At 43.6% G+C, this 26,645-nt stretch overlaps 1 protein-coding gene across 1 annotated transcript in view; it reads left to right on the top strand.

Moving 5' to 3' along the window:
* Nucleotides 1-16,616: 16,616 nt before the first annotated feature.
* Nucleotides 16,617-26,645, top strand: part of Rb1cc1 (RB1-inducible coiled-coil 1) — a 55,818-nt gene continuing 45,789 nt past the window's right edge. The window contains exons 1-4 of the mRNA XM_013520171.1: nt 16,617-16,724; nt 17,860-17,981; nt 19,564-19,690; nt 19,844-20,014. Coding sequence (XP_013375625.1) covers nt 17,911-17,981; nt 19,564-19,690; nt 19,844-20,014 — 369 coding nt within the window. The 5' untranslated portion in view covers nt 16,617-16,724; nt 17,860-17,910. The remainder of the gene's footprint in view (nt 16,725-17,859; nt 17,982-19,563; nt 19,691-19,843; nt 20,015-26,645) is intronic.

The following is a 26,645-nucleotide window of genomic DNA, read 5'->3' as shown; positions in this document are numbered from 1 at the left end:
AACAAAAAAAAAATAAAGCAGTGGTGGCGAACCTGTGACATGCATGCTACTGCATGCTATTCGTATCATTGAAAGCTTTAAAAGGTTCTCTCACTGCACTAAAATAAATGTTATGCAATGAGAAAATGAGGGAATTAAATTTGAAAGGAAAAAAATGGATAGGATTTGGACAGAAACAACAAAATTTTTTTTGAGTAGGAAAATTTATTGGAGAGAAGCAGTGGAAAATAGAAATGGGGGAATGGGGAACGGCAATAGCTCTTGAGACACAGGAGAGGTCCTGAATGGGTAGCCCTGGAAACAACAAATTTTGGGTGGCAGGAGAATGACAGTTCTGTGGACAGTGGAGGCAGGGAACAACACTGAGCTGAAATTTAGGCCTGGGCCTAGGATATGGCTCCATGGCAACCCTTACATAGATAGCTTTGGTGGAGCTCTGAGTTCAGCGCCCAGCACCGAGGGTCTGGGGGCAAGAACATACACCCATTGTGTGAAGTAACCCTGGGATTTGAGCTCAAAGTATTTAATATAGCTCATGTTGGTCCTGAGCTCAGAATAGATCTGAATTGGTTTCATGACATTGGTCGATGCTTGTCTTGCACACTATGGTTTGTACACCTCTTCTGTGTGTGGTTTGTTCTTAGACCCTCACAAGACCCTGTGACAGAAGTAGTTTCTTTCCTTTTTGTGATCAAGTGGAAAAACTTGTTAGGTGAAATCAGTCAAGGTTATGTAATAAGTAGAGGCCAGGTTTGAATATGGGACTTGTGACTCTACATCTCAGTTCTTTTCAGTCTGTTCTCCCTCTTGTGCCTGCGGAACAAACCCAGGAGGCATGACCGCGTGGAGGAGCGCTGTGTGTGTTTAGGGCGGGCTTGGGCAGAAGTGCACTGGAGCCTCACATTAAAGGGTAGAAGGAGGAAAGCAGGTGCAGATCCTTGTTTTGCTCTTTCGGTTGGAATCAACTGTGCTAGGACAAACAATTCAGGTTATTTCTTTAATACATAGTGTGCTTTTTTTTTTCTTTTTTCTTTTTTCTTTTTTTGAGACAGGGTCTTGATATGCAGTCCAGGCTGGCCTTGAACTTACTATATAGCCCAGGCTGGCTCCAACTCACAGAGTGATCCTCCTGCCTCAGCCTCCTGAGTGCTGGAATTACAGGCACGTGCTACCATGTCCGACTCCCCTTTCTTTTATAAAGTGGAAATAAGGCCAGGTGTGGTGGCGCACACCTGCAATCCCTGCAGTGGGGAGGCTGAGGCAGGAGGATGGTTCGGAGTTCAGGCCAGCCTGGGCTACAAAGTGAGCTCAAGGCCAACCTGAACTGCATAGCAAGACCCTGTATCAAAAAGACCAAAATAAATAAATAAATAAATAAATAAAAATAAATAAGTAAAATGGAAATAAGTGTTTTCTCCTCTGGATTATAACTGGGATTTTTTTTTTTTTTTAAAGAAAATCAAGAGAAAGCTGGGCATGGTGGTCTGTACCTATAATCTAGCTAGTCAGGAGGCTCAGGCAGAATTCCAAGGTTAAGGGTAGCCAGAATTACATGGCTGAGACCTACCTCAAAAAATAACAAAACAAGAAAATCAGAGATAGTGTAAGTGGCACCTAGAAATAGCCAGTGTTGGAAAAATTGGTGTTAACAGTTCTAGACTTTTTCCCCTTCAGTATTAAGGATTAAACCCAAGCCTTTGCCCTCAGCCACATACACAGTCCCTCCTTGTTTTTTTTTTTTTTTTTTTTTTTTTTTTTTTCTGGTACTGGGAACCGAACTCACGACCTTGCGCTTGCCAGGCAGGCGCTTTTGCCGCTGAGCTAAATCCCCAGCCCCTATTTTTTTATTTTGAGATAGTCTTGCTCAGTTGCCCAGACAGGACTCCTACTTCAGCCTCCCATAGGACTGGGATTACAGTGTGTGGAATGTCTTTAGACCCAGCTGGTTCCAGCCACTTAAATGCTGGTGTGTGCCCACATCTCTGCATTCGTTATAAAGGAAAAATAAAACACACACACACATATACACATATGTGCATATCATTTAATCCCTTTTTGGTAGTCAGTTTTCTAATTTTTCATTGTTACCTTTTTTTTCTCTTTGAGACAGGGACTCACTATGCAGTTCAGGCCGGTCTGTAGCTCTAGCTGGTCTCAAACTGGCAGCGATCCTCCCACCTCAATCTCCCAAGTACTGGGATTATAGGCATGCGCCGCTCCACCTGGCATTGTTAAAAGTAGTGGTGTAGTGGAAATCAGTGGGTCTGTATACCTTTGTACACTTACCTCATTGTTTAGTTCATTTCTGGTGGACAGGACGCGGCTGGTTACGTGTTACAGTGGCACCGTTTTATATTGTTGCACATGTGTTGGTGTACTGTTCCCTAGTGTCAATACATAGTGGTCATCTTAATTGTTAGTACTCACCTGAAGGGACATCCTGTGGGCATTTGAGTTCTTATTTCTTAGTGAATGTGTATGTCCAGATAGATTTTGGGGGTCATGCTGTGAACAGCTGTTTGTCACAATATTATTGTTTGAAAGCTTCATCCTTCCCCTCCTCTGAAGTGCTGTCATTATTGCATGTCTGTGTATGTATGTGAAGATATGTTTGGGTCTTTTATGTTTCGTGTTGTCTTTTTATTAATATTTCGCAGTCTCAGTAACTGCTATGGGTTTGAGTATGATTGACATGTTTTGATAGTTCTGTATCTCTTTGTAGTGTGTAAGCAGGCCCTTAATTTTGTCTGAGTAGGTATATACTAATGTCAGTATTTAGGCAGAGGGTCAAATAATATGGGCTTAGTGTTATAAAAATTAGGAAATATTTTTCTTTTTTTATCATATTTTAATGGTATATTTTAGGTATACATGATGATCACATTCATCATAGAGAATTTGTTACCTGTACATGATATACTTGAGGTTTTTTCCCCTATTCCCCTATCCTCCACCACCTCCCCACCTCCCCATTTACAAAAGCTTTGTTTCCATGTCTTCTTCCTTTTCTCATTTTTTAAAACTTTTCCCTTTAGGAAAGATTTTTCTATAGAATGATCATGTCAGATTTTAGGAACTCTTGGTAAAGAGTGATACAGTTGGTCCTCTGGGGCCCTGTGTTCTACATCTACAGACTTTTAACCTCAGGTTGAAAATATTTGGGAGAAATAGCTGTACTGAACTTTTACAGACCTTCTCTAGCCATTATTTCCTAAGTAATTCAGTATAAAAACTGCACAGTTTGCATTAGATTCAGTATTATGGGCAATCTGTAGATCAAAGTTTATGGGGAGCTCTGTGTAGGTTATATGCAGATTGCCAGGCACGCTGGCTCACGGCTGTAACCCCCACACTCCCTCCACGCGAGAAGGAAGGCCCAGCGAGAAGGTTGCTGTGCATTTGAGGTCATCCAGGGCTACATAGTGAACTTATGACCAGCCTGGACACACTGCTGCCCTGTCTCAAAGTGAAAAAACCAGTTAAACAAATAGTGTACCATTTTATGTAAGGGATTGGATCTCCTCAGGTTTGGGTATCTTTGAGAGGTCTTGGGACCGGTCTTCCATGGTTATGAAAGGGTGACTGCACTTAAATACTTAAATACTAGACTTATACATAAAGTTTTATGAACTTAATTTCAAATTCCTTCAGCTGCAGTAGCTTTTTATGCTGATACCTGACAATTGTATACAGTAAATTTAGTTCTAGACTTAGCCCATTTGTGGAATATAGTGGATTTTATATAAATTAAGGGAAAATGTACATCATGAGAATTCTAAGTTACAAGTTGATAAAAAGATGAACTCTTTAATAATGGTTTGTTTTTTTTTTTAAAGTCAGTGGTTTACTAAGCTTATTCTAAGATTTAGATGTGATCAGTGAGGGTAAATTGTTCATTTCTGGTTGGAGCTTGATTTTACATATTGTGGTTTTCCTCAGTGACAGCTTTATGCGAATTTTTGTCCATTCTCAGTATAACCTTTGCACACCTCCTTTCATAATATCCAGCATATCATAATCATTTTGTGTGATAAGGTATTGAAAGGCAAACAGTATGTACTTGATTTATTTTTGGTCACTGGCAGACAAAATTTTTTACTGAGTAATCAAATAGTTTCTTTTTTTTTTTTCCAGTACCGTGAATCAAACTCACGACCTTGTACTTGCCAGGCAAGTGCTGTGCCACTGAGCTAAATCCCTAGCCCCAGACAAAATTTTTTAAATATTTGTTTGATATACCTTAGAGCTGGGTTGGTTTAATGTATAATCTGGTGTTTTTGGAATATTGGAGGGATCATTTCATGTACCCCCTTTTTTGTTTTTGTTTTTGAGACGGGGTCTTACTCCGCAGTTCAGGCTGGCCTTGAACTCACTTTGTAGCCCAAGCTGGTCTCAAACTCACAGCTATCCTCCTGCCTCAGCCTCCTGAGTGCTGGAATTACAGGTGTGTGGCAATCTTTTGGTTTTTGGATGAAGAAACTGAGATGTAGAGAAATTTGATTTCAAGGTCACAGAAATAAATATGTAAAGCCAGCCCTAAAAACTAAATCTCTCTTTCTGCCCAAACAGCTTTCATTTCAGGATAACCACAGCCTGTGCTTGACTCCTTATGTCCTTTATTGCTTACTCTGTTTAACAACTTTATACAAAGAGGATTCAGCTTTGTCGAATCGTCTTCATAGTGTGTTCTTGTGGATTCTGTTAATCCACTTCCTGAGACCACACTTTTGCTTCTTGTTTTAGACCTCATCCATGGTTTTGGCCTCATTTATTTGCTCTCCACTATCTGCCAGTGGTGTGTTAGGTGCTGTGGTGTTTAAAGAAAGGCAGGTATAAAGCGTGATCAAATTTCCTCTAAGCATTTATGGTACAGGTTGAGCATTGTAAGATACTTGGCAAGTAGCCAAAAGTGTCATGGGGACATCTATTTACTTTCTTTGTTTTGTTTTGTTTTTGTTCTTTGAAACAGGGTCTCACTATGCAGTTCAGGCTGGCCTTGAGCTCACTTTGTAGCCCAGGCTGGTCTCGAACTCACAGTGATCCTCCTGCCTCAGCCTCCCAAGTGCTGGGATTACGGGTGTACATGAGCACGCCCAGCCTTTCATTTTATTTTGTTTTGTTTTTTATCTGTTTACTTTCTGTATACCAACTTTGCTATTAGAATTTGAAGTATGGGCTCTAAGTGCTTAATGAACAGACAGCTGACAGCTAGTAGATTAGAGAGGACTGTGGTGATGTTCGTAGAAACTGAAATGACGTGAATAAAGGTATGAAAAAAAAGGCTTATTTCTCTCCATCGGATCAGTTTAAACGCGTGGAATGAGTCGTGGAAGAGCAGTGCAGACTGTCCGTCTAAGGAGTGTGTGCTCGGGTAGATGTGAAGCGCCTTTACTTCGGGGGTGTCTTGGTTACTTTTCTGTATTTGGCTGGCTCCAAGGAAGAGTGGCACATGGCAGAGGGCAACAGTTAAAAGCAGCAAGAGCAAAAAGGAGGAGCAGCAGAGAGCAAACCTCTTTCCCTCCCTTACATTGTCTGCAGGCTGCCCGCCCCAGGGCAGGTGGAGCACTTACACCCATAATCCCAGCATTGGACAATGAATCAATCATAAACTCTAGCAGCCCGCCCCCTGACTGCGTGAGCTTGAGGGGGAGTATCCAGGCATAAACCATCCAGGGGGGTTGGGGAGAAATAACTTGGCCTCAGTACCTAGGATGCTTATTTTGATGTTATCTTCCAAGGTGAATTTGAGATGGAGACTGCGGGTAGAAACTCAGATAGGTGATTATCAGGAGCCCAGGTGTGCAGTAGTAAGCTCTGAGCAGGGGGATGGAGTGGGAGGCGATAGAGATTTAGTGACTGTTGGGTTCCACAGAGGCGAGTCCTTATTCATGTGGTATTAAACCAAGTAGATACTTTTTTTCAGCAACACTTTATGCATACACAAGTTTAGTGGTATGTTCCTAATACATACATGCAGCCTTCTGTAGGTAAACAAACACACACATAAACGTAGATCAGAGAGGATAAGGGAAATTAAAGGTTTTCTTATTCCTAAACTATGCTTTTGGCCTTATTGTTCAACAAAAACTACCATAGACCTTGAAAAAATTTTTACCTTCAGTTTCCCTGAACCTGTCGTTGCACTGAAAGAAAAGCTGACTAGGACAACACCCAAAGTGTTTATCTAGATTCCAAGCTGGGCACATAGGTGCATGGGAGGGGCTAAGCAGTAGGATCCCCATAAATTCGAGGCCAGCCTGGGCTACAGAGTGAGCTCAAGGCCAGCCTGAACTGCATAGTGATATCCTCTCTCAAAAAAACAAAAAAAAAAGAAGATTCTATATTCTAATAAGGTAAATTGTACATATTAGGCTCTTAAGCCAGATATTTCTAGAAACAAATGAAACTTGCTTGAAATGCTGTATAGTCGTAATTATACAACAAAGGTTAGGAAGGGCAGAATCTGTGATATAACAGTAAAGGGAAAGAAAAGGAATTCCATTACTTTCTTGCACGAGTGCTAAGTCCTGGGGGGTTACTGCGTAACTTTTCTCACACAGACACCATTTTTCCTATAAGCTAAATCTGTCTGTCAGCCTCCCTGATCCCAGGTTCTCTCTTTACCCCACTGGCGTCTTCTTTAAAAAACTATTTCTGAGGTAGGGGGGAGTGCAGTGATGGAAGTGCTTGCTGTAGCACATTCGATCCCTAGCCCTGTCCCGGGTGTGGTGGCGCACGCCTGCGGCCCAGATGCTGGGGGGCTGAGGCAGCGGGACGGCAAGTTGAACCTAGCTTGGGAAGTCCAGCAAGATTTGATCTCGTTAATAAAATAATAATAATAGTAACGTAAAGAGGACTGGGGATGTGGCACAGTGCCAAGATTCTGGGTTCAACCCTCAGAGGAGGGAAGAACCTCCCTAGCACCAAACAGAGTGTTTCTGTCTCAATTGGTTTTTGTTTTTTTTTTTTTTAAGGTTTCCAATATTTATTGTTGATCTATTAGTGCTGATCACAGAAAAAGATTCAAGATTCCTGATTAAGTGTATTCTGCTGTCCGACCAGTGGTACTTCTTAAGCTGGATACGGTGATGTTGTCTTGACCATGATCAAGAGGGTGTCATCTCATGACCTCCGACAGGGTGAATATGCTGCAGCTCATGTGCAGCTCCTTACGGTCCCCGCTTGGTCCTCCAGTGTCTCCTCTTGGAGTCCTACCTGATTTTATGACCAGTCTTCTCCTTCTAACCGGGTGAGGAATGGGACGATGCTGCCTTTGCTTCTTGGCCAGGACTCGTTTGATTCCAGAAGTTCTGTGCGAAGACATGGTGAGGCTCGAGGCAGGAGCACACACTCCGTGGTGGCCCGAAGCAGAGGAGCTCGGTCTCAGTTGTTACTTCTCTCCTAGGTACTGATTTTCAGGTGATCATGTTATAACCTCACAGCAAGGTATATGTGTTTGGTACAGCAAAGATTTTATTTCCTGGTTCTTTGTATTTCACAGATTAAGCCCAGTAAGGGAATGCCGTTCTCACTTTTGTTAAGCAAGATAAAAGCTTATTAGATGTAACTGAATAAAACATCTATGCATGTATATTTTAAGTTTTTATTGAAAGAAATGTCGTATGAGGCAGTCTGCCCGGTATGTGTATATTCTGTTACAGTTTGGCTGTACGTATATTGAAATGGACCTGATACGCGTCGTCACTTGCATTATGATTCTTTTTTAGATATAGGGGAAAAAAAATCCCTGAGTCTTAGATGAGTGAGCGGTAGCTTTTAGAGTTTTCATGCTAAGCAAGGGCTGTACACTGACGTGTGGAGTCACCCTGTCCGATCGGCATGATCTTTCTCATGACCACACCAGTAAGTGTGGGGGACAATGTTTTTCCCGTGTGAGTCATGGGAGGAGGGAATGTTCAGCACGTTACTCTTGTATAGGCTGTGTACTGGTATTTAGGTATTGAAGTGATGAGTACTGCGCTTCATAGCAGCTTTTTATAAAACGGACTTGCTTTTGTGAAATAGTCCTTTTGGAATTGTACAGAAAACAGAAAAGCCAGTTTATCAATCTGAGTTTCTGTCTGCACTTCTCTCCTGTTGTAGGGTTGGGGAAACCTCTGGAGGTGTTCTGTAAATGTTGTTGCTGTATTTTTATAATTGTGTTTCTCATGGAAATGAAGAAATCAGCAGTAGAAGAGTGAGTTGTATGTCCCCATCGTTTTGTTCTGTAGTTAGTTACCTTCTGATGGCTAACCTTATTTTAGCTGTACTTCTCATTACTTAAGCTCTGCAAGGGTTTTGTTCTGTTCTGTTTCTGCTGTGCTGGGAATCAGCCCGAGGGGCGCCTTCTCGCTGAGCGGTACCCCAGCCCTTTCTGATTTTTTATTTCGACCTAGGGCCTTGCGACATTGCTCCGGCCGGCCTTGAATCTTGTGCTTCTCCTCCCTCGGTAGTTAGGGTTAGAGGCCTGGGCCGCGGTGCCTGGCCAGGGCTGGAAGTTTGGAAGAGCACTAATCCCCTGCAGTAGCTCTGCAAGATGCTCTCTGCTTTTGAGATGAGAAAGTAGAATCTTAGAGAAGATCTCTGATGTGATCAAAAAGTACAGTGAAAGCCTTTTATTTTAAAATGTATTAGAGTAAAAGACATACTGCTTTATCTCCCCAGCATACTCTCCCTCCCTTCGAACACATGCCATTGTTCTTGCCTCTTTCTTTCTGTCTCCTTTGTGTGTGAGAGAGATAGGATTTTACTATATAATTGAGACTGGCCTTGAACCCATGCCAGTCCTCTTGCCTCACCGTCCCTAGTGCTGGCATTCCAGGTGTGAGCCGCACAGCCTTGCTCTTGCCACGTTCTGAAGCTGTTCGGGAACTCTTTAGTTGCGCTGCTGTGCTTGCCTAGGTGTTCTTTCAGTAGATTTCTTTTCACACTTTTCACGGTCATTTCTACTTGGGAAAGAGCCAGAGGTCATACGCTGCCAGAGCAAGGAGGATAAGAACCCACCACAGTGAGCTTGCAGTGGATGGCACTTAGCAGCCTTCGCCATAGTTCTGTTCTTTGGGGGTTTTTTGATCTTTTTGAGGCAGGCTCTCACTGTGCAGCTGAGGCTGGCCTTGAACTCACTTTTTAGCCCAGGCTGGCCTTGAAATTGTAGTGATCCTCTTGCCTCAGCCTCCCAAACCCCTTATTTTGTTCGTTTTTTTTCCGGTACTGGAAATCGAACTCATGACCTTGCGCTTGCTAGGTAGGCGCTGTGCCACTGAGCTAAATCCCCAGCCCCCCTTGTTTTGTTTTGACCACAGTTTTGATCGTTTATTTTTTGCAGTACTGGGGATTTTTTTTCTTCAGATTTTGTTTATTTTATTTATTTTTTTAAGAGTAGGAAAATGTATTGGGGAATAAGAACGGGGAATAGGCATGACTCCGGAGAGACAGGAGGGCTCCCAGATGGATCGCCTGGTACTGGGCGTTGGATGAGCCTTTTCACTGAGCTACATCTCCAGCCCTTTTCTATGTTTTGAGTGAGGGTTCTGTAAGTTGCCCAGGACGGGTTTGGTCTTGTGATCCTCGAAGGATCTGTGCCAGCAGGCTGGGGGATGTGCACTGGACCCCAAGAAGCGACACTCAAAGTAAGGACCAGAGCTCCCGCAAAGAAGACTGCAGCCATCCTTCGTGACAGTGAGGACCCGAGCTCTTCCGTTGATGAGAACAGCTGAGTTCCTACCAGGAGCCCCAGCGTGCCGAGCTTCTCCAGGAGAGTCAGCAGCACACCGTCTTCCCCTCCAGCTCTCCTGTTACGCTGTTGAGTAGCAGCCCTCAGGTGGGCCTCCACACCAGGCTGACTCAGTTGGGCTGGATGTTCCAAGCTGACCATTAGATAATCCACCACAAGCCTGGTGGTGTCTCAGCTACTGGTTTTGAGGGAAGCATGAAGTCACACCTTCGGCCATTCAGATTTAGTTCAGGAAGTTGGTCATGGAAAACAACTTTTTGGTTCTTCGTAAGTGAGGGAGCCAGTCCTTCGTGTGGTCAGTCCTCCGTCGGTCACCTGGGGTTATGATGTACTATATCTGATGCCGCTCCTTCACTCACAGGAGGGGTTTGGGAGGTGACTGAGTCACGGGGATGTGACACGTAGTGGGCTGCTTCTCCACCGAGTTTGTGCTGGGCAGTGGGAGCCTGGCAGGGGGAGGGTCGTGGGGTGATGGAAGGGTCTGTCCCTTTCTCTGTCTTGATCTGTCTGTCCCACGACCATGCCGTACGCTGTTTCTCCTCTCCTAAGCCCCTCTGCCTCGTCGCCTTGGAGCCAGCACAAACTAAGCCAAAATAAACCTTTTCTCCTGGTGTGTGCTGCGTCTCAGAACGTGACTAAGACATTTGTTAAAAAGAAAAGTAGGAAATTGGCCCTGCTCCCCGAGGGACGTTTTTGCTTTGTTGCTTTTGCTGTCATTTAGTGTTGCAGTTCCAGATGGCATGGCTTTACCAGGGCCCTTTAGTTTTTGTCTTCGCGATGCCTGGTAATATATTCATAACAAAAAAACTCCTGCCTGGTCTCATTTTTCTGGGACGGCCCAGTTTTCTGGGATGGTTCCATCTTGGGTTATACATGGCTTTTGTGCCCAGCTGCCATCATTCGGCGACTTTTACCTGTGGGGTGGGGCTGGCAGCCTGGGAGTTGGGGTGGTATCTCTTGGGTGATTGGAATGTCTCCCCAAAGTTCAGGTGTTAGAGGCCTGGTCCTCAGTGTGCGAGTTAAGGTGGTGAGCCTTACGAGGTGGGGTCTCATACGAAGTCATTGGTGATGCTTCCTTTGCAAGGCTTAGAGTAATTCCCAGTGGACCCCTGGTTAACTCTGTCAAGGGAGCCATTATAAAAGAATAAACATGCCTCCTGCCTTTACCCTAGCCTCCTGGCTAATCTTCCGTCTAACCTTGCTGTCCATAACATCTCCTGTCACGTGTCCCTCCCTGTGTATGGCATCCACTGTGAAGGCTTTATCAGAACTGAGCCAGTGCCAGGGCCATGCCCTTGAATCTCCAGAAAGCAGCTAAATATAAACAAGTTTTTTCTTTATAAAGTAGCCAGCTGCGGGCATTTCACTATAGTAGTGACAGAAAATGGACTAACAGAGAAGCCAAAACTGCTTAAATTTCTGCCCAGAAGCTCCTCAATTGTAAGTCATCCTTGACTTCCCGAAAGCACGAAGACAGGCAGCTTCCTGGTTCTCCCACTCTGTGGCCCAGGTGCTGCTCCTTTTTCAACCACAGCAGTGGGGTAACATTTGTTGCTAGCCCCAGTGTGTGTCCTGGGCAACTGGAGAGCACTGAAAGTGGGGTGGGTAAAGGTGCAAGCTGGAAGGTGCTTAGGTTGTTCTCCTCTGTACATTTACCATTACTTGGTTGGGGGTGGTATTGGGAATTGGACCCAGGGCTTCGCACATACATGCTAGGCAAGTACTCTACACAGAGCCACATGAGCGGCCCTTGTACATAACATATACTGTGATATTTTCAGTGTACACATTCCATATCGCCAGGATGACCAAATACTGAAGGATTGCGTCTCATGCCAAGAACCACCTCTTTACATTTATGGACCCATGGAAATGTTGTTCTTCTGAACTTAGATCCATTTCTGATTAGAGACTTTCTCACTGTGTAGCCCAGGCTGGTCTTGCAGTCGTGATTCCCCTGCCTCAGCCTTCTGAGTGCTGGGATTACAGACGTGTGCCACCAAGCCCAGCTGATCAGTCAGTGACTTTTCATTTGAAAACTCTGTCATTTTCATGTGTCCTACCTTTTGCTCCTAATACTTTTTTCTACTGTTTGGAATCAAAATACTTAAAAATGGTCCCGTAAGGGGGAAAATTGGGAGAAAAGTTGGAATTCTAAAGGAGCAGAGAAATGTTGAGTTCTAGAAAGTGCTTACTAATTGTGATCACGTGGAAGGGACCTTGATGTCTGAGTAGTGCATTCATGTTCTTTTTCTCTCTCTCCTTAATCCTAGCTGTGGGTTTTAACTCTGATTATGGGAAAAGAACTTGAGGCACCTTTTGTCGTTTGAATGGTGGAGATAAGACAAACCTTTCTCACAAGAGCAGTTGGGAAGTAGTCCTGTACTTGCTGTACATATTTTGGAATTTTTGTTTTTTCCTAAAAGTCGCTGATCTAGGTTCAAGCTATTGGATATTTTATTTGCCTAAGTTGCCTCTAGGCAGATTGAGCAACTTCTGTGTTTTTTCTGACCTACCAAATGGAAATATTAATGACATTAATGTCTCACGTGTTACAATGAACTAATGCATGTAAAAAACTTAGCGTGATGATTGTGTGATGAGTCACCCTCTGTTAGCCATGCTGGTGCATTTCACGTGCCGTATGCTTGGATGTGCGGAGGAAGTAAGGAGCGTTTGTGGCCACGGAAGCCACAAGCATGGCGTCTGTCCGCAGACCAGCAGCGCAGGTGGACCCATGGGAAAACGCCTGATCTTGCCGTGTGGTTAATTTGTTCCTTGTGCTGTTCATAGGTAAGTTTTGGTGGTGACAGTTAATGAGAACATAGAGTGAAGATTCAGAAGAGAGCTTCTAGTTAAAGTGTCCAATTTTACAGCTGTAACAATGCGTGAAAACTTGGGGTGTCCTTCCAGGTCAGGAGTAGCTTCTCAAAATGATGTGCCGTTAATACCTCGTAGGGGCTGTTAGACATGAGGTAGACGACAAATGCCTGGCACTGTGTATAAATCTGAGTACATTAGCTGTCTTGGGCAGTCGTGTTGAATGTCTCTCACGTATATCTTTGTCTTGCTTACAGTTATTCCTGTAGGATAGGTTCATCATTTTTTTCCTCGTGATTGAGGGTCTCAGTTCAGAGCTGTTGGTCCTACTGCTGCCTTCCATGTCCAGCATCGTGCTTGACACATACTAGATAATCTGTAAATGAGTAAGAGACTCCGAAATTAAAGATGGCATATAAATATAAAGTAATGACATTTTACTAGCAGGCGTTGCAGAGTGCGACACTGGCAGGGGTGTAGTGGCCTTGCGACAGGGTATATGACGAGTGCATGGCCTGCGAAGTATAAGTGGGTAAAAGCAGTATTGTAGCACGCTCACATAGCCTTAAATACTCACATGCTTTAATCTAGCAGTTTTGCTGTTAGGAATCTTTTTTGTTTTTTGTTTTTTGTTTTTTTTTTGGTTTTTCTCCAGTACCGGGAAAGGAATCTTTTTTATTTTCGTGTTTTTGAGACAGGGTCTCACTGTGCAGTTCAAGCTGGCCTTGAGCTCACTTTGTATCACGGGCTGGTCTTGAACTCGCAGCCATCCTCCTGCCTCAGCCTCCCGAGTGCTGGGATTACAGGTGTGCACTACTGCGCATGGCTAGGAATCTTATTTTATGGAAATAATCCTAAACACAAGAAAAGAGTGTGTACTGTGAGATTAAACCTGGGAAGTAATAATTGTAGATAACTTATGGTGAATTCAGAAGTGGGGATATTCTTTTAGCCATTAGTGTTGATTGTTAATCATTTTGTAATAATAGTAGATGAGTTACGGTGAATTCAGAAGTGGGGATATTCTTTTAGCCATTAGTATTGATTGTTAATCATTTTGTAATAGTATGTAAAGATGCCGAACTGAAGGAAAAGTAAGGATACGATGCAGAGTAGACGTGAGGTGGTGTGGCGTCCCGAGGACTAGCAGCCTGCCATGCTTTTCTTTCACGCCTGCAGGGACCCGCAGGGATGGCCTCAGGCCTTGTGTGTTTTTAGCTCTGTAGCCCAGCTTTGTTCCTTGCGGGCTCTGTCGCCTCGCTTGTCACTTCAACTTATTGGCTTTTCAGTGACTTTCGTCTTTTATTCAAAGTCTTGATATTACCACCTAGCATAATTGGAAGTATATTTAGTCTATCAAGTTCCTGTTAGTCTGTTTCCTCTGTGTAGTACCTTAGTCTTTTAAGTAGGTAAAACAGTTGTCCTTGTTTATGTTGGACCAAACCACGGAGCTGTGCTTGTTGGGTATCTGTGCCACCCGTAAATGTAATGGGGGGAGTGGATAAACTGGAGCCTCAGCGTTGCCATAGAGATGATCATGTTGGAAAATGTAGAGGTTGGAAAATCTATAGGTTTTCTCTAAAGAACAAGCCAAAGAAATCCTGGAGTAGGCCTCAAGTGTGTGACTTCTGGGTCTTGCCATAAAGGGGTGTGTGTGTGTGTGTGTGTGTGTGTGTGTGTGTGTGTGTGTGAGAGAGAGAGAGAGAGAGAAAGAGAGAGAGTGACTGGGATTGAACTTGGGTTCTTTGCCACTTAGCTACCTCCCAGTCTTTTAAAAAAAATTTTGAGATAGGATCTAGGTAAGTTGCCCCTGTTGGCTTCAAATTTGAGATCGTCTCTCCTCAGTCTCTTGAATGGTTGGGATCACAGGCTTGTGCGACCACAGCTGGCAAAACCTAAGAAACTTAGAGCTTGTTCGGTTCCTGGAACGTAAGCAGTGTGCCATTTGGAACTGAAAGGTTGGTGGTGAGCACAGTGGAAGAGCGAGGGCAGGAAGTTGCAAATAGAAAGGGGCCATGTTGTGTTCGCTGCCTTGGGAGTTGTTGGAGCTGTTAAAAGCAAGAGATGCAGTGTTGGGGTGCCGGGTTTGAATCATCAGTCTCTCACCTGTAACATAGTGACAGTACTGTCTACTTTAAAGGATTCTTGCGAGAAAAAAATGAAAGTATTTCATTTAAGAAAGCATGCAGAATGGTTTTCTGGGATGTAGTAAATATGCACAAAATGGTGGGTGCTACCATAAAAATCATAATCATCGTGCAATTTAAGCAGCAGATAAAGGAGATTGGCTAGCATGTAGAATGACCTCTTCGCAGTGTAGAGGATGGTAGACTAGGGCTTGAAGAGATACGGAGCAGGTTGAGAAGCTGATGTAAAAAGCTAGAGGACAAACAGTGAAGGTCTGACTTAAGGTTAGCAATAGAAGTAGAAATAGATAGTAATATCTAAGTGTTAGCGTTGACAGGACAGCCAGGTGTGGTGGCGCACGCCTGTAATCCTAGTTCTCGAGAGGCTGACGCAGGGGGATCATTACAAGTTTGAGGCCAGCCTGGGCTATGAAAGTGAGTTCAAGACCAGCCTGAGCTGCATAGTGACACCCTGTCTCAAAAACACCAAAAAAAAAAAAATTGACAGGCTAGACTTGCTGATGTTCCCGGGTCTGCTAGGGACGTTAGGGTAGCGTGTGATCTGGCTTGGATGAGTGTAGAGTCCATCCCACCTAGAGAAGTGGAAACTGCAAAGGAGATTTAGGGAACAGAGAAGATGAATTAAGCTTTAGATACAAGATTGAAAAAAATGCATGTGGGAGACCAGCTTGGACTTGGGGAACTTCAGAAGGGTTGGATAAATTCAGGGGACAACTTCAGCTGGCTTTGGAGCTAAGTATTCGTGGTGGTGGTGGCAGCTGCAGCCCCGGAAATAGGTGAGTTCTGCGCAGAGGTAACAAAGCCTGAAAACTCACGCAAACGTTGAAGAATTAAGTTACTTGCCAACCGCCATGTTCCACGTGAACATTTTTCATGCACATTTTTATAACATGATGTCGTGGTGCTGTATGTATTACTTACCTGTTCGGAAATTGCTGTAATCCTGAAGCCACGCAACTGCTATTGGAGAGACTCCTGGCATGACTTGGGTGGGCTTTCGGCAGTCAAGACTTCAGTGAAGGTCTTACTCAGTGCTAGTCTTTGGTGAAGCTCAGCTGGGAAGGGGTCTGTTGATTGGCTCCTATGGCTGTGCCAAGGTTCGTTCCTTGTTGATTGTCGGACTGAGAGTCTTAGCTTCTTGGTAGCCACCTCAGGTTCTTACCAAGTCTAAATGTGCGTGACTGCTTACTGACCAAAGCTAGTGAGAGAGCGTTAGCTGGCCAGGTGCAAGTGAAATCCTGACCGACAGTCATGGTCCTGATACCTCATCACTTTTGTGTATGTGATGGATTACAAACCTTACAGGCCTGCTACACCTTGAAGGAGCAGATTTCGCTGGAGTAGATGTCAGGAAATAGAGGTAGTACAGATAATGGGTGCTGTCTTAGAAAATGTTTCGTTCACAGAGAGAGGTGTCTGCTGTAAGTAACCCTTCTCTTCCTGTTCACAAGAGGGCACTGAACACAGCCTAGTGATTCGTCCTGAATTAGGTCGTCGCCAGTGTTGGGGTCAGGCCTGAGTCCGAACTGTCCTTCTGCACAGCTTGGGCTGTCATTGTATATTAAGGCTGAGAGGACTGGGGATATAGCTCAGCAGCACAGCGCCTGCCTTGCAAGCATGAGGTCGTGAGTTCGATTTCCTGTACCAAAAAAAGACTGAGAAAATGGCTGTAGAAATAGCATTTGGGGGCAGTTCTTTCTGTTTCTTTCTTTTCTTCGTCCGTTAGTGGAGTGGTGTGGTTCCGAGTCGAGTGCTGGTCTCAGTACGGGGAAGGAAGAGGGGCGGAGCTGAGACTCCTGAGGTGGTGGTTTTAAAGGGAAGAAGAGAAAATGATCGCGTGGTGACTGCATGTTGTTGTTACTTACTGAGTTGGTTCTCTGTGTAGTAATTCAGAAATTTTCCTTTTCCAGTTCTCTGAGTTGAACCAGTAATGCCATTCAGGTGCCAATATCAAGCAAAGAAACAGAAGCCAGTTCTGATCTGCTTTTGAAGAAACGTGGCAGTGCTTTTCACAGTGCCTGACGGTAAGTCGTAGCACCTGGCTGTAACTCACAGCTCCTGCCTTTATAACTAAGTTTTCGATCTAATGCATCTAAAATAATGATTTTGGAAACTTAATTTCAAAGCCTAAAATTTTACCTTTTTCTGCTACAGTAATTTAAACTGTATAAGGCTCATGTGGAAAGAACATGAAGAAAGGTACCTACCAGTTTCTGAGGATTTATAGTTTCCTTCTGCCGGGTTCATTAATCAGTGAGATTTTAGCCATTCATTTGGTAAAAGTAAAAATACTCGGTCAGTGATGATGAACCTTTTAGCCACCGTGGCCAGCATGCCGTGGGTTCACCACCACTGTGCTAGGTGGTGAAATCTGGTCTTCTATATTACCCACTCCCCTTTAAGGCAGGGTCTCACTGTGGAGCCCAGGCTGGCCTTGAACTCATGGCAGTCCTCCTGCCTCAGGCTCCCAAGTGCTGGGAGTGCAGGTTTGTGCCGCCATACCCAGTAATGCCCTTATATGTTTTAGACGACGAAGCTTCGTGTTATAAATGAGCATGGAATGTGGGCAGTGTTCTTATTTCTAGGCCTGTGTGCTTTTTACTGATGTGTAAAGTAACTGAACAACTGCCCAAGGTGGGCTTAAACTTGTGATCCTCCTGCCTCAGCCTCCAAAGTAGGTGTACCTCTACACCTGCCTCAAGGATTTTATTCTTAATGTAAAAAACTAAAATCTTCACACCAACTTTCCCCCCTAATATCTGGTCTCCTATTTTTCTGAAAACAATTTTATGTTTTCAAGGGAAAATTATACTCTCACTAATCTCATTACTGTTTATTTGTAAGCATAGAGTTTACCCCGTGACCCAGTGAGTAATCCCAGGCATCAAAACTCATTTTAACTTTTGTTACTTACATGACAAGACTGATGATTTACACTTGTAAAACTGGATCACTTTGCACACTTGTGAGTACATGTGTGTCCCCGCTCCAAGACAGAGGGTTGCTCTTTAGTTCAGGCTGGCCTGGGACTTGGTATGTAGGCTACCTAGGTGAAGAACGCTTGACCTCTCGACCCTCCTACCCCAGGCTCCTCAATGCCCCTGGGGTACAAGCTGCACCACCGTGACCAGCTGATCGTTGTTTTGTTCTTCCTTTTAGGAACTATATCAGAAGGTGAGGTGTAAGCTCACAGAGTCCAGAGAAGTCATCATGAAGTTGTATGTATTTCTGGTTAACACTGGAATTACTCTAACATTCGACACTGAACTTACGGTGCAAACGTGAGTTGTATCGCATTTATGCTCTTCAGTTTTGCGTCCTGTGTATATGTGAAAAGTTAAATACTTGATATGAGAAAACTGTTACACTTTTAAAAAGAACTAACAGTACAAGTCCTAAATCTTTCACATTAGCACAGCATATAATTACCATTGTTCTCCGAAATGCTAAGTTCTTTACATGTATTTTAATCTGTTTGGATGAATATCTTATTCCCAGTGAACGTACTTACCCACAAACTGATTTCATTCTGCTGCTGTCATTGTAGCACCTACGACCAGAACTGTTCAGAGTGACATAGACGGCATACTGTTTCTTGCCGGACTGAGTCCAGGGCATTCCCTGAGCCATATCCTCAGTCCTCTTACTTGTTGTGTTATGTTACATTATCAGACAGGTTCTGAGTTGCCCAGGGGCTGGGCTTGAACTTGAAATCTTCCTGACGTAATCTCCCAGGGTGCTAGGGTTACAGCGTGTGCCACCATCCTCTGCTTCACAGGGCATCATTAAGGGAATTACTGCTAGCTTTGTGAGCCAGTGTATATCACTTCCTTTCTTTTTGGTTTTATCTTCTCTTACGTGAAGAAAGTTGGTAGATTTGTTTTGTTAATGAGAAAATAAAGTAAGGTTAAAAGTTCAGCTAAATTAGTGGGACTCGTATCTATCATTCTTCAACCTCGTAGGGGTTTCAGGTACTGTATTTGACTGGTGAATGCCCTGTATACTTGTGAAAATTGGGGAGAGTGCTTGTGTTTTGAGGCTAAACAAGCAGGAAAGAATAGAAGTAGTGTGCATTTGTTTGTTTTGGGCTTTTGAGCAGGCATCTTTCTTTGTTGCCCATGCTGGGCTGGAACTCATGGGCTCAAGCAAACCCTCTTGCCTCAGCCTCCCAGGTAATTGGGACACAAGCTGAATCACTGTGACTAGTTAATGCTAAAATGGTTGTACTTTGTTTAACCAATTATCTTTGTTTGAAAAATGATAATAAGGGGTTATTTTACTTTTAGAAAAGACTAGTTTTCATTAAGTGCATTTTACCCCTGGAGGATAATCTTTTTGAAAGGTAGGAAAAAAAGGAGTTTTCATGTGGTTTGGACTTAATACAGTTTCTGTAATGTGATGTGAAGAGGTTAACAGATTTTGGGTTTACAGGAATTTAATATACCTGATGATGCCAGCGTCAGCATGCTCCTTCGTTTATGCATTATATCAATCACCAGTGTTTCATAGACTTTTTTGTTTGTTTGTTTGTTTGTTTGAAATAGGGTCTCAGTATGTAGTCCAGCCTGACCATGAACTCACTTTGTGGCTCGGGTTAGCTTTGACCTTGGTGGCTGTCCTCCTTTGTCCCCTCCCAAGTGCTGGGTTACAGGTGTGCCCTGCCATGCCTGTTCATACTCAGTTTTAGATATAACAAGTGAGGAATCTAGTTCAAGGAATAGGGAACCTTTTTTTCTTACTAAGTTTTGGGGAAAGTTTTAAGAGTGAGATTTGCTAGTCTACTGAGTATTTTTATGAAGTACTGCTTTGATAATAAAGTCAGAGGGCAGATGTAAATGACTGATTCTTGTTTTTTTCTGGAAGTGTGGCAGACCTTAAACATGCCATTCAAAGCAAATACAAGATTGCTATTCAGCACCAGGTGCTGGTGGTCAATGGAGGAGAATGCATGGCTGCAGATCGAAGAGTGTGCACCTACAGCGCTGGGACGGTAGGTTTGTGAGCACCTAGTTGTACTAAGGGCCTTTCCCAACAGAGGGGGCTGGGCCTCGAAGTGAGGCTGATCCGCTTCGTTCACTCGGAGCGGTGCCTGTTCAGTGCTGTAACATTTTCTTTTCAGTTATTTCTGCTTTTCTTATTACAGGACACAAATCCAATTTTTCTTTTTAACAAAGAAATGATCTTATGTGATCGTGCGCCTGCTATTCCTAAAACTACGTTTTCAACAGAAAATGACATGGAAATAAAAGTTGAAGAATCTCTTATGATGCCTGCAGTTTTTCACACTGTCGCTTCAAGGACACAGCTTGCTGTGGTAAGATGTAAAACAGTTACTTTAACTAGCTACCTGCCCTCACCTGAAAGCTCACAGATGTGAGTAGACTTCCGAACTACATAGGGAGTGTGCAGAAGTTATGAGAAGTACCATACTGCGTGGTTAATATATCTAGTCTTTAAATTTCAGGCCCATACATTCTTAGTTTACCTACATTGACAATTACGGGATTTTAGAGTGAAAAACCTGCTTGAAATATGACTTGGTCAGCTTCTCTCCTAGATGATGACATTTCTTTATTTGTACCTGTGTTACATTAGACATAGAGCCAGTTATTTGCTTTTCCTTTTTAATTTATTGTTTACCTTGCTGTAATATTATTGACTGCAAGCCATCAGTAGTAAGCTGTGTTTTGCTTTCATGTGTGAAAAAATATGTTGGAGGATTAATGAAATAACAGTATTTACCTTTTGTAAAAATAGATAACATACTAAACATTTCATTAGTGAAACTCTTTGTGGTGTGCAGTGGAACCCCGAAATTCACAGGGGTTGCGTTCCTAGAGCACCTGAGAGTTAGGAAAAAGTGTGAATTTCAGATATGGGCGGAAAAATGCTGATGTCTGTATAGTTTAAACCCTAAATATGCTGTCTCTTGCACTTACGTAGTCTAATAAAATACTGCATTAGTACAGCCTCACAAGGTGCAGGGCGTTTTAGCGGCATCTTAGGGCACTTAGGGCTTTATGAACAAAATAGACAGCTGCACGCAGTACAGCACCCCGTTACGACGCCGAATGCTGGGGCTCATGCTGGAGATGGTGACAGAGCAGCAGCAAGGAGCACTGAATAGCCCTCTCTGAGTGGCTGCGTGCAAACCTCCTGCCACAGAAAGAACTGCAGAGGGTATTTGTGGTTTCCACGAACAGCTGTTAGGTTCTAAGGAAAAACCTGTGAACAACTGAGGCCCTGAACTGTGAAGTGTGACTTTGCTGGTATATGCTGGTATGTGAACCTGCCTCCTTTCCACATAGGGTGCAGCATGAAAGGGATCAACTGGGTCTTTTTCTGATACTTTTTTTTTTTTTTTTTTTTTGTCTTTTTGAGAAGGGGTCTCGCTATGAAGCACAGGCAGGTCTTGAGCTCACTTTATAGCACAGGCTGGTCTTGAGCTCTTAACGATCCTCCTGCGTCACCCTCCTGAGTGCTGGGATTACAGGCATGCGCCACCACACCCGGCTTGAAACACATTTTTGAGACAGGATCTCCCTTATGTAGTCTAGGCCTGCTGTCAACTTGCTATGTAGCCCAGGCGAATCTCAAACTTGGAATCTTCATGCCTCAGCCTCTGGGCTATGAGAAGACAGAAATACATTTTTTAAAGAAAATAATTCTGTTACCTGAATGTATGTAAGAATCCTTTACGTATTTGGGGGTGAGGGGAATCGGGAATTGAACCCAGTGCCTTTACACTGGGCTTCATTCCCCGTCCTTTTTTAAATTCCTTATCTTGAATCAGGGTTTCACTAAGTTGTCTAGTCTGGGCTCAAACTTGTGGTCCTCCTGCTGCAGCCTGCAAGAGTGCGGAGACTGGTACGTGCTTGCAGCTAAGGATAGACACTCAACACAGTGTTAAATACGATTGGACGTACAGTTCTCAGGCACAGGACATCTCAGTCAGCAGAAGGATCCCTATATCAGAAGTCTTTAAATATGAGCTGGCATGATTTCTCTACTGCTACCTGATAATAGAAAGATGAAATAGATGAAGTAAGGAAGAGGAGCATTGCTATTGACATTCCAGATTAGCAATTTGAGATTCAAGTAGCAGAATAGTATCAAAATGGTCAGTATTCAGCTAGGTGTGGTGCTGCAAGCCTGTAATCCTAGTACTACTTTGAGGCAGAGGCAGGAGGAATCATAAATTCAAGCCCAGCCTAGGCAAATTAGGAATATAGCAAGACTGTTTGAGAATAAAAGAGAGTTATGAATATAGCTTATGCAAAGGCCCTGGGTTCAAACATTAGTTACCCAAACACACAAAACAACTAAGCATTCTGAATAGTTTCCTGTTAGAACAGATCACTTTTTCAAGAAATTGATTTATATGAGACTATCTTGCCTTTTTAGTTGACTACTACTGGTGCCCTGCAAGGCTGAGAAATTCCATATTTAATGTCCCTTTGTTAATAGTCTTGGCCTTAGGTTTTTTAAAGAGTTTCTTCTTGGCTTATCCTAAAGTCATGAAGGGAAGAAGCAGTGTAGACATTTCAGTGCCTCTGTTGTGTAATCTTCAGAGGCACCTTTTCTTTTTCACTTTAACACTTCATTTTATAAATTAGCCATATTTGATCTTTATGTAGTGGTATAAAAATAGAAAATACATTTTATGAGTCTAGTACCCTCCTTTCTAAAATTTAATGCCATTGTCTTGATGTTTCCAGATTCTTACATACAAAGACATTTCATTTTTTATAATGGCTAAATTATTTTATTGTACTAATTGAAGTAATTTATTGATAAGCATTGAGGTTGTTTCCATTTTATTTTATTTTATTTTATTTTATTTTATTTTATTTTATTTTGGTTTTTCTCTGGTACTGAGAATCAAACTCACGACCTTGCGCTTGCCAGGCAGGCGCTGTGCCACTGAGCTAAATCCCCAGCCCCTTCATTTTATTTTTTTTTCTGTTTCATTTCATAACATCAGAAAATCTTCTAGTATTTTTGCTTTAAGCAGGATAAACTCTTAGAAGAGATGTGACGGTGCCAGTTGGTGGGTTAGTTTAATTTTATAATTACTGCTGAGTTGCCCTGAGAGACACTCTTCCCAGTGTCCCGTCATCAGCAATGAGTAATATTTTTCTTCCCTCCCACCCTCACAGCACAGGGTGTCACCAAACTATAGCTGACAGTTTTTTGTAATTTTACTTTTCTTGAATTATCTTTTCATAGATTTAAAATCCAACCTATTTTCCCAGTGTTGTTAGTATGTGTGTTCCTGCCCTTAGTGCCCTGTCTGTCTCGTAAAGTTATATTATCAAATCTGTGCCCCCATCTCATATCAGCATTAGAAAAAGAATTCTTAATTCAGCATGAGTATACTTCTCCCCCCTCCTTTATGTATTTTCTTAATTTTATAATCTTTTCCTTTTCCTTTTTTTTGTTAAGGTGTAAGAATACTTGTATTGTGTGCACTTGACACCCAGTTATGTTGATACCACTTACGAAGTAATAAGCTTTTACCCACTCAAAGTGACAGCTACATACAATACTACACTAAGTTCCAGTATCTGCGTTTTCACTTAAATTTTGATCTCAGTAACTGTATAGCTTTGTTATTTTTTAATTTTTTTGTCTTTTTGTCTTTTTGAGACAGGTTCTCACTATGCAGTTCAGGCTGGCCTTGAACTCTCTTTGTAGCCCAGGCTGGCCTCCAACTCAAAATGATCTTCCTGCCTCAACCTCCCTCAGCCTCCCGAGTGCTGGGATTACAGGCGTGTGCCACCACACGCAGGTATTATCTTTTTCAATAGGCAAGTCTGTGTCTATTGGAATGGTCTTCTGTTTTTTTTTTTTTTTTTTTTTTTAAAGACCGGGTCTTGCGGCCCAGACTGGCCTTGAACTTTTAGAAATCCTCCTGTCTCAGCCTCCCAGTGGAAGTCATTTTTTAAATTTTGAGTTACTGTGACCTTTATAGGAACATTTGAAAACTTACGATTAACATTCTTTTTCCCTTTGGTATTAGATATTGAATCCAGGGCTTTTGGATGGATGGATGGATTTATTTATTTAATTTGAGACTGCATCTCACTAAACTGCCAAGCTACCTGGGTTAGGCTTGAATTTTGATCTTCCTGCCTCACCCTTCCAGATTTCTGGGATTACAGGTGTGAGCCAACATCCTGACCTCTGTTAACATTCTTTATTTTCATGTATGGAGATTCATACATCCCAGTTAGACTGGCTGTTAACATCTGCTGTTAACAGTCTGTTAATCTTTCCAGTTATGCGATTTTGAATTCAAGTATGATCTTTTGAATTATTTGAATAATGACATTTTCTTGTCTATATTTTTTGGTAACAGACATACTGCTTTTTACCTCTGGCCTGTGTATGTGCTCCTTTGGATATGTACAAGATTTGTAGTGTGTTTTGAATTCTGAGATCTTTTTGGGAGGGTCAGTGCTGGAGATTTAACCAAGGGTCTTTGCACTGAGCTTTATCGCCCCCTCCATTTCTTTTGATACAAAGTCTCCTTTGATACAAAGTCTCACTAAGTTACCCAAACTAGACTGGAATTTGCAGTCCTCCTGCCAGCAACCCTCAGAGTACTGAGATTACCTTGCCCGGCATATTTTGTAATCTTTAATGCTGTGCTAGCTGGCCCTGAACTCAGGGCAGTCCTCTTGTCCCTGTCTCCCAAATGCTAGGATTAGAGGCGTGCACACCACACGCAGCCAGCGTCCCTGTCTTCTAAGCCGGGTACTCCGTCCTCACATTGGTCACTTCTGCCTGTACTTTCAGTATAATTTTTAATCTCCTGGATTTCTTTTTAGAGCCTTTCGTGGACTCTAATACTTCACTAAACTGGTCATTCGTGTTCCGTATGTTTGTTTATTAGCTCAGCTAGCTTTTTATTAGTGTCTTCGGTGAGCTCCTTGATTGTTTTACAACCTGCACTATCTGAGTAGTTATATCTTGTGGAGGCTGCCTCGCATGTCAGTAATCTGTTTTTTAATCTGCTGCTGTCCTTTAAAATGATGGGATTCTGTGGCTTTTGCTTTCTTTCCGCCCAGTGTCCTGTGGACCGGTACTGGGGTAGGTGGGAGTTTGGGAGGCATTGTGCTGCTTGTCTTTCCTTGTTCCTGTGTTTTGTTTGTTCACTTGCATGCTTCGTCCTTAGGTGTCCACTCTCACAGTGGGCTTTGTTTCTGGTGTGGAGCTGCCTTTGGTTAGCCTGCTTTTCAGTGGTGCACAGGGCGTGGCTGAGTATACTCCTGTGTCGATGTCCCGAGATCCCGCCAGCCCTGTTAATTCGGGGAGGGGTTGCAGCGGCTCAGCACCCGGTGCCCTGGGTGTGGGCTGCGGTGCTGTTATCGTCCCAGAGGTAAGGCGGGAGTTGGCATACAGAAAAAAACCATTAAAGCAACAGCTTCGTGACCCTGGCAGTATCAAGTAGGTCAGCAGCAATATCATCCAGGAAAACTAGTCACTGATGTACCATAAGAACAAACAGCATACCACCCTTAAAGGTAGAAAAGAAATCTACCGTTATAGTATAAGCCCAAAGACAAATACCTACCACGTGGGTAACTGTAGCCTCCAATAATAATAGAGAAGAGCTCAACAGTAGTGGCATAGAGGTAGCTACCTAAAGATTAATAAAGCTTAATGCTTGTACCGTTAAAGACATGCAGGTTGGGAATGCGTACATGCAAAAAAATTTGAAAATTGAAACAATGGTAGATGAGAAGGAGGAGGAAACAGTGAGCCGAGGACGGATCCTGTTACGGACAGAAGGATATTTGTAGAATTAGATAAAGGAAACAATGGCAAAGCAAGAAACAGAAGGTTTTAAAGGGAGGAAGGTGTACTGTAGAGGAAAAAATAGAAAAGATTGAAAGGAAAAAGATTTTTTTTAAAAGTAAGAAGAAAGAAAAACGAGTCCTGAAACAGTTTTTATGAGTGCACGTGTGTGGCACGTAGTGTTGATCCTCACGGGGAGCCGGTGCTTGTACACAGTGCATCGTGCCCCTTCATTCCTCCCCTTCCCTCGGCCCCTCCCCTTGCACCCGAAGAGCGATTTCCTGCTAGGGTTGCAGTTTCGGAGTCCTGCAGGTCCGTTTTCTTGGCCTAGCCTTACGGCCTGTGGTTTTCTGAGGGACACTCCTTCTCCAGAGGCCCCGCTGCTCACCCCAAGCTGTGGCAGCGTGCGTGGAAGCGTGTGCGTGCTCGTGCTGGTGGGTGGGGAGGGCAGTCGGACGTGAGAGCTGTGAGGGCAAGGACCCAAGTACTTGATGCAGGCCCGCGCTTCCAGACCTCCGCTGTGCCTGAGTGCCGCTGCAGCAGGGCCTGGCTCTTCTGTGAAGGATGGGCCATGTCCTTCCGGGCCGGAGTTTAAACTTCTCAGGGACTCTCCCTCTAGGCCAGTCCCTGTCCACCGCCCCACAGTGGTGTCCCCTGGCGACCTCACAGTCACTGGGCGAGGGGACACTGGGAGCCCTGGGGTTGAAGGGTTTTGTTTTTTTTTAACTTGTTCTGAGTCCCAGGTTTAAACAATCACCCAGTCGAGCATTTTCTGTTGATAGGTGGGTGCCGCTCTGGCTGTTGTTTCCTGTGTGGAAGAAGTCCCCCTAGGAAAAACCCCAGGCCCCTTTGCCGTTTTCACAGGCCGTAGGCCCTGCTGCTGCTTCTGCCTGCCTCTCCCTGCCCGGCTCACTTTCCTGCTTCCGGGGCGCTGGCTCCCCTTCGCGCGGCTGCAGGGGAGATTGCAGGCTGTCTTCTCACTTTCTTTGCATTGTGGATGCTCTTCCCAGCTCCGTTGCAGCTTCTGGTTTTTCCAGTTGTTCTTTCCAATTCCTGGTGATCTGTTTCTGTTTTTTTCTTCAAGCTGTTTTCCAGTTCCTGGATTCCAGATCTTGGAGAGGCTGAGTTTTGCTGTCCATCGT

Source organism: Chinchilla lanigera, unplaced genomic scaffold (assembly GCF_000276665.1).
Source record: "Chinchilla lanigera isolate Chin_1 unplaced genomic scaffold, ChiLan1.0 scaffold00053, whole genome shotgun sequence".
In the NCBI taxonomy this organism is placed as follows: domain Eukaryota; kingdom Metazoa; phylum Chordata; class Mammalia; order Rodentia; family Chinchillidae; genus Chinchilla; species Chinchilla lanigera.
The sequence above is the reverse complement of the archived record's forward strand: the minus strand, read 5'-3'. Positions and strand labels throughout refer to the sequence as shown.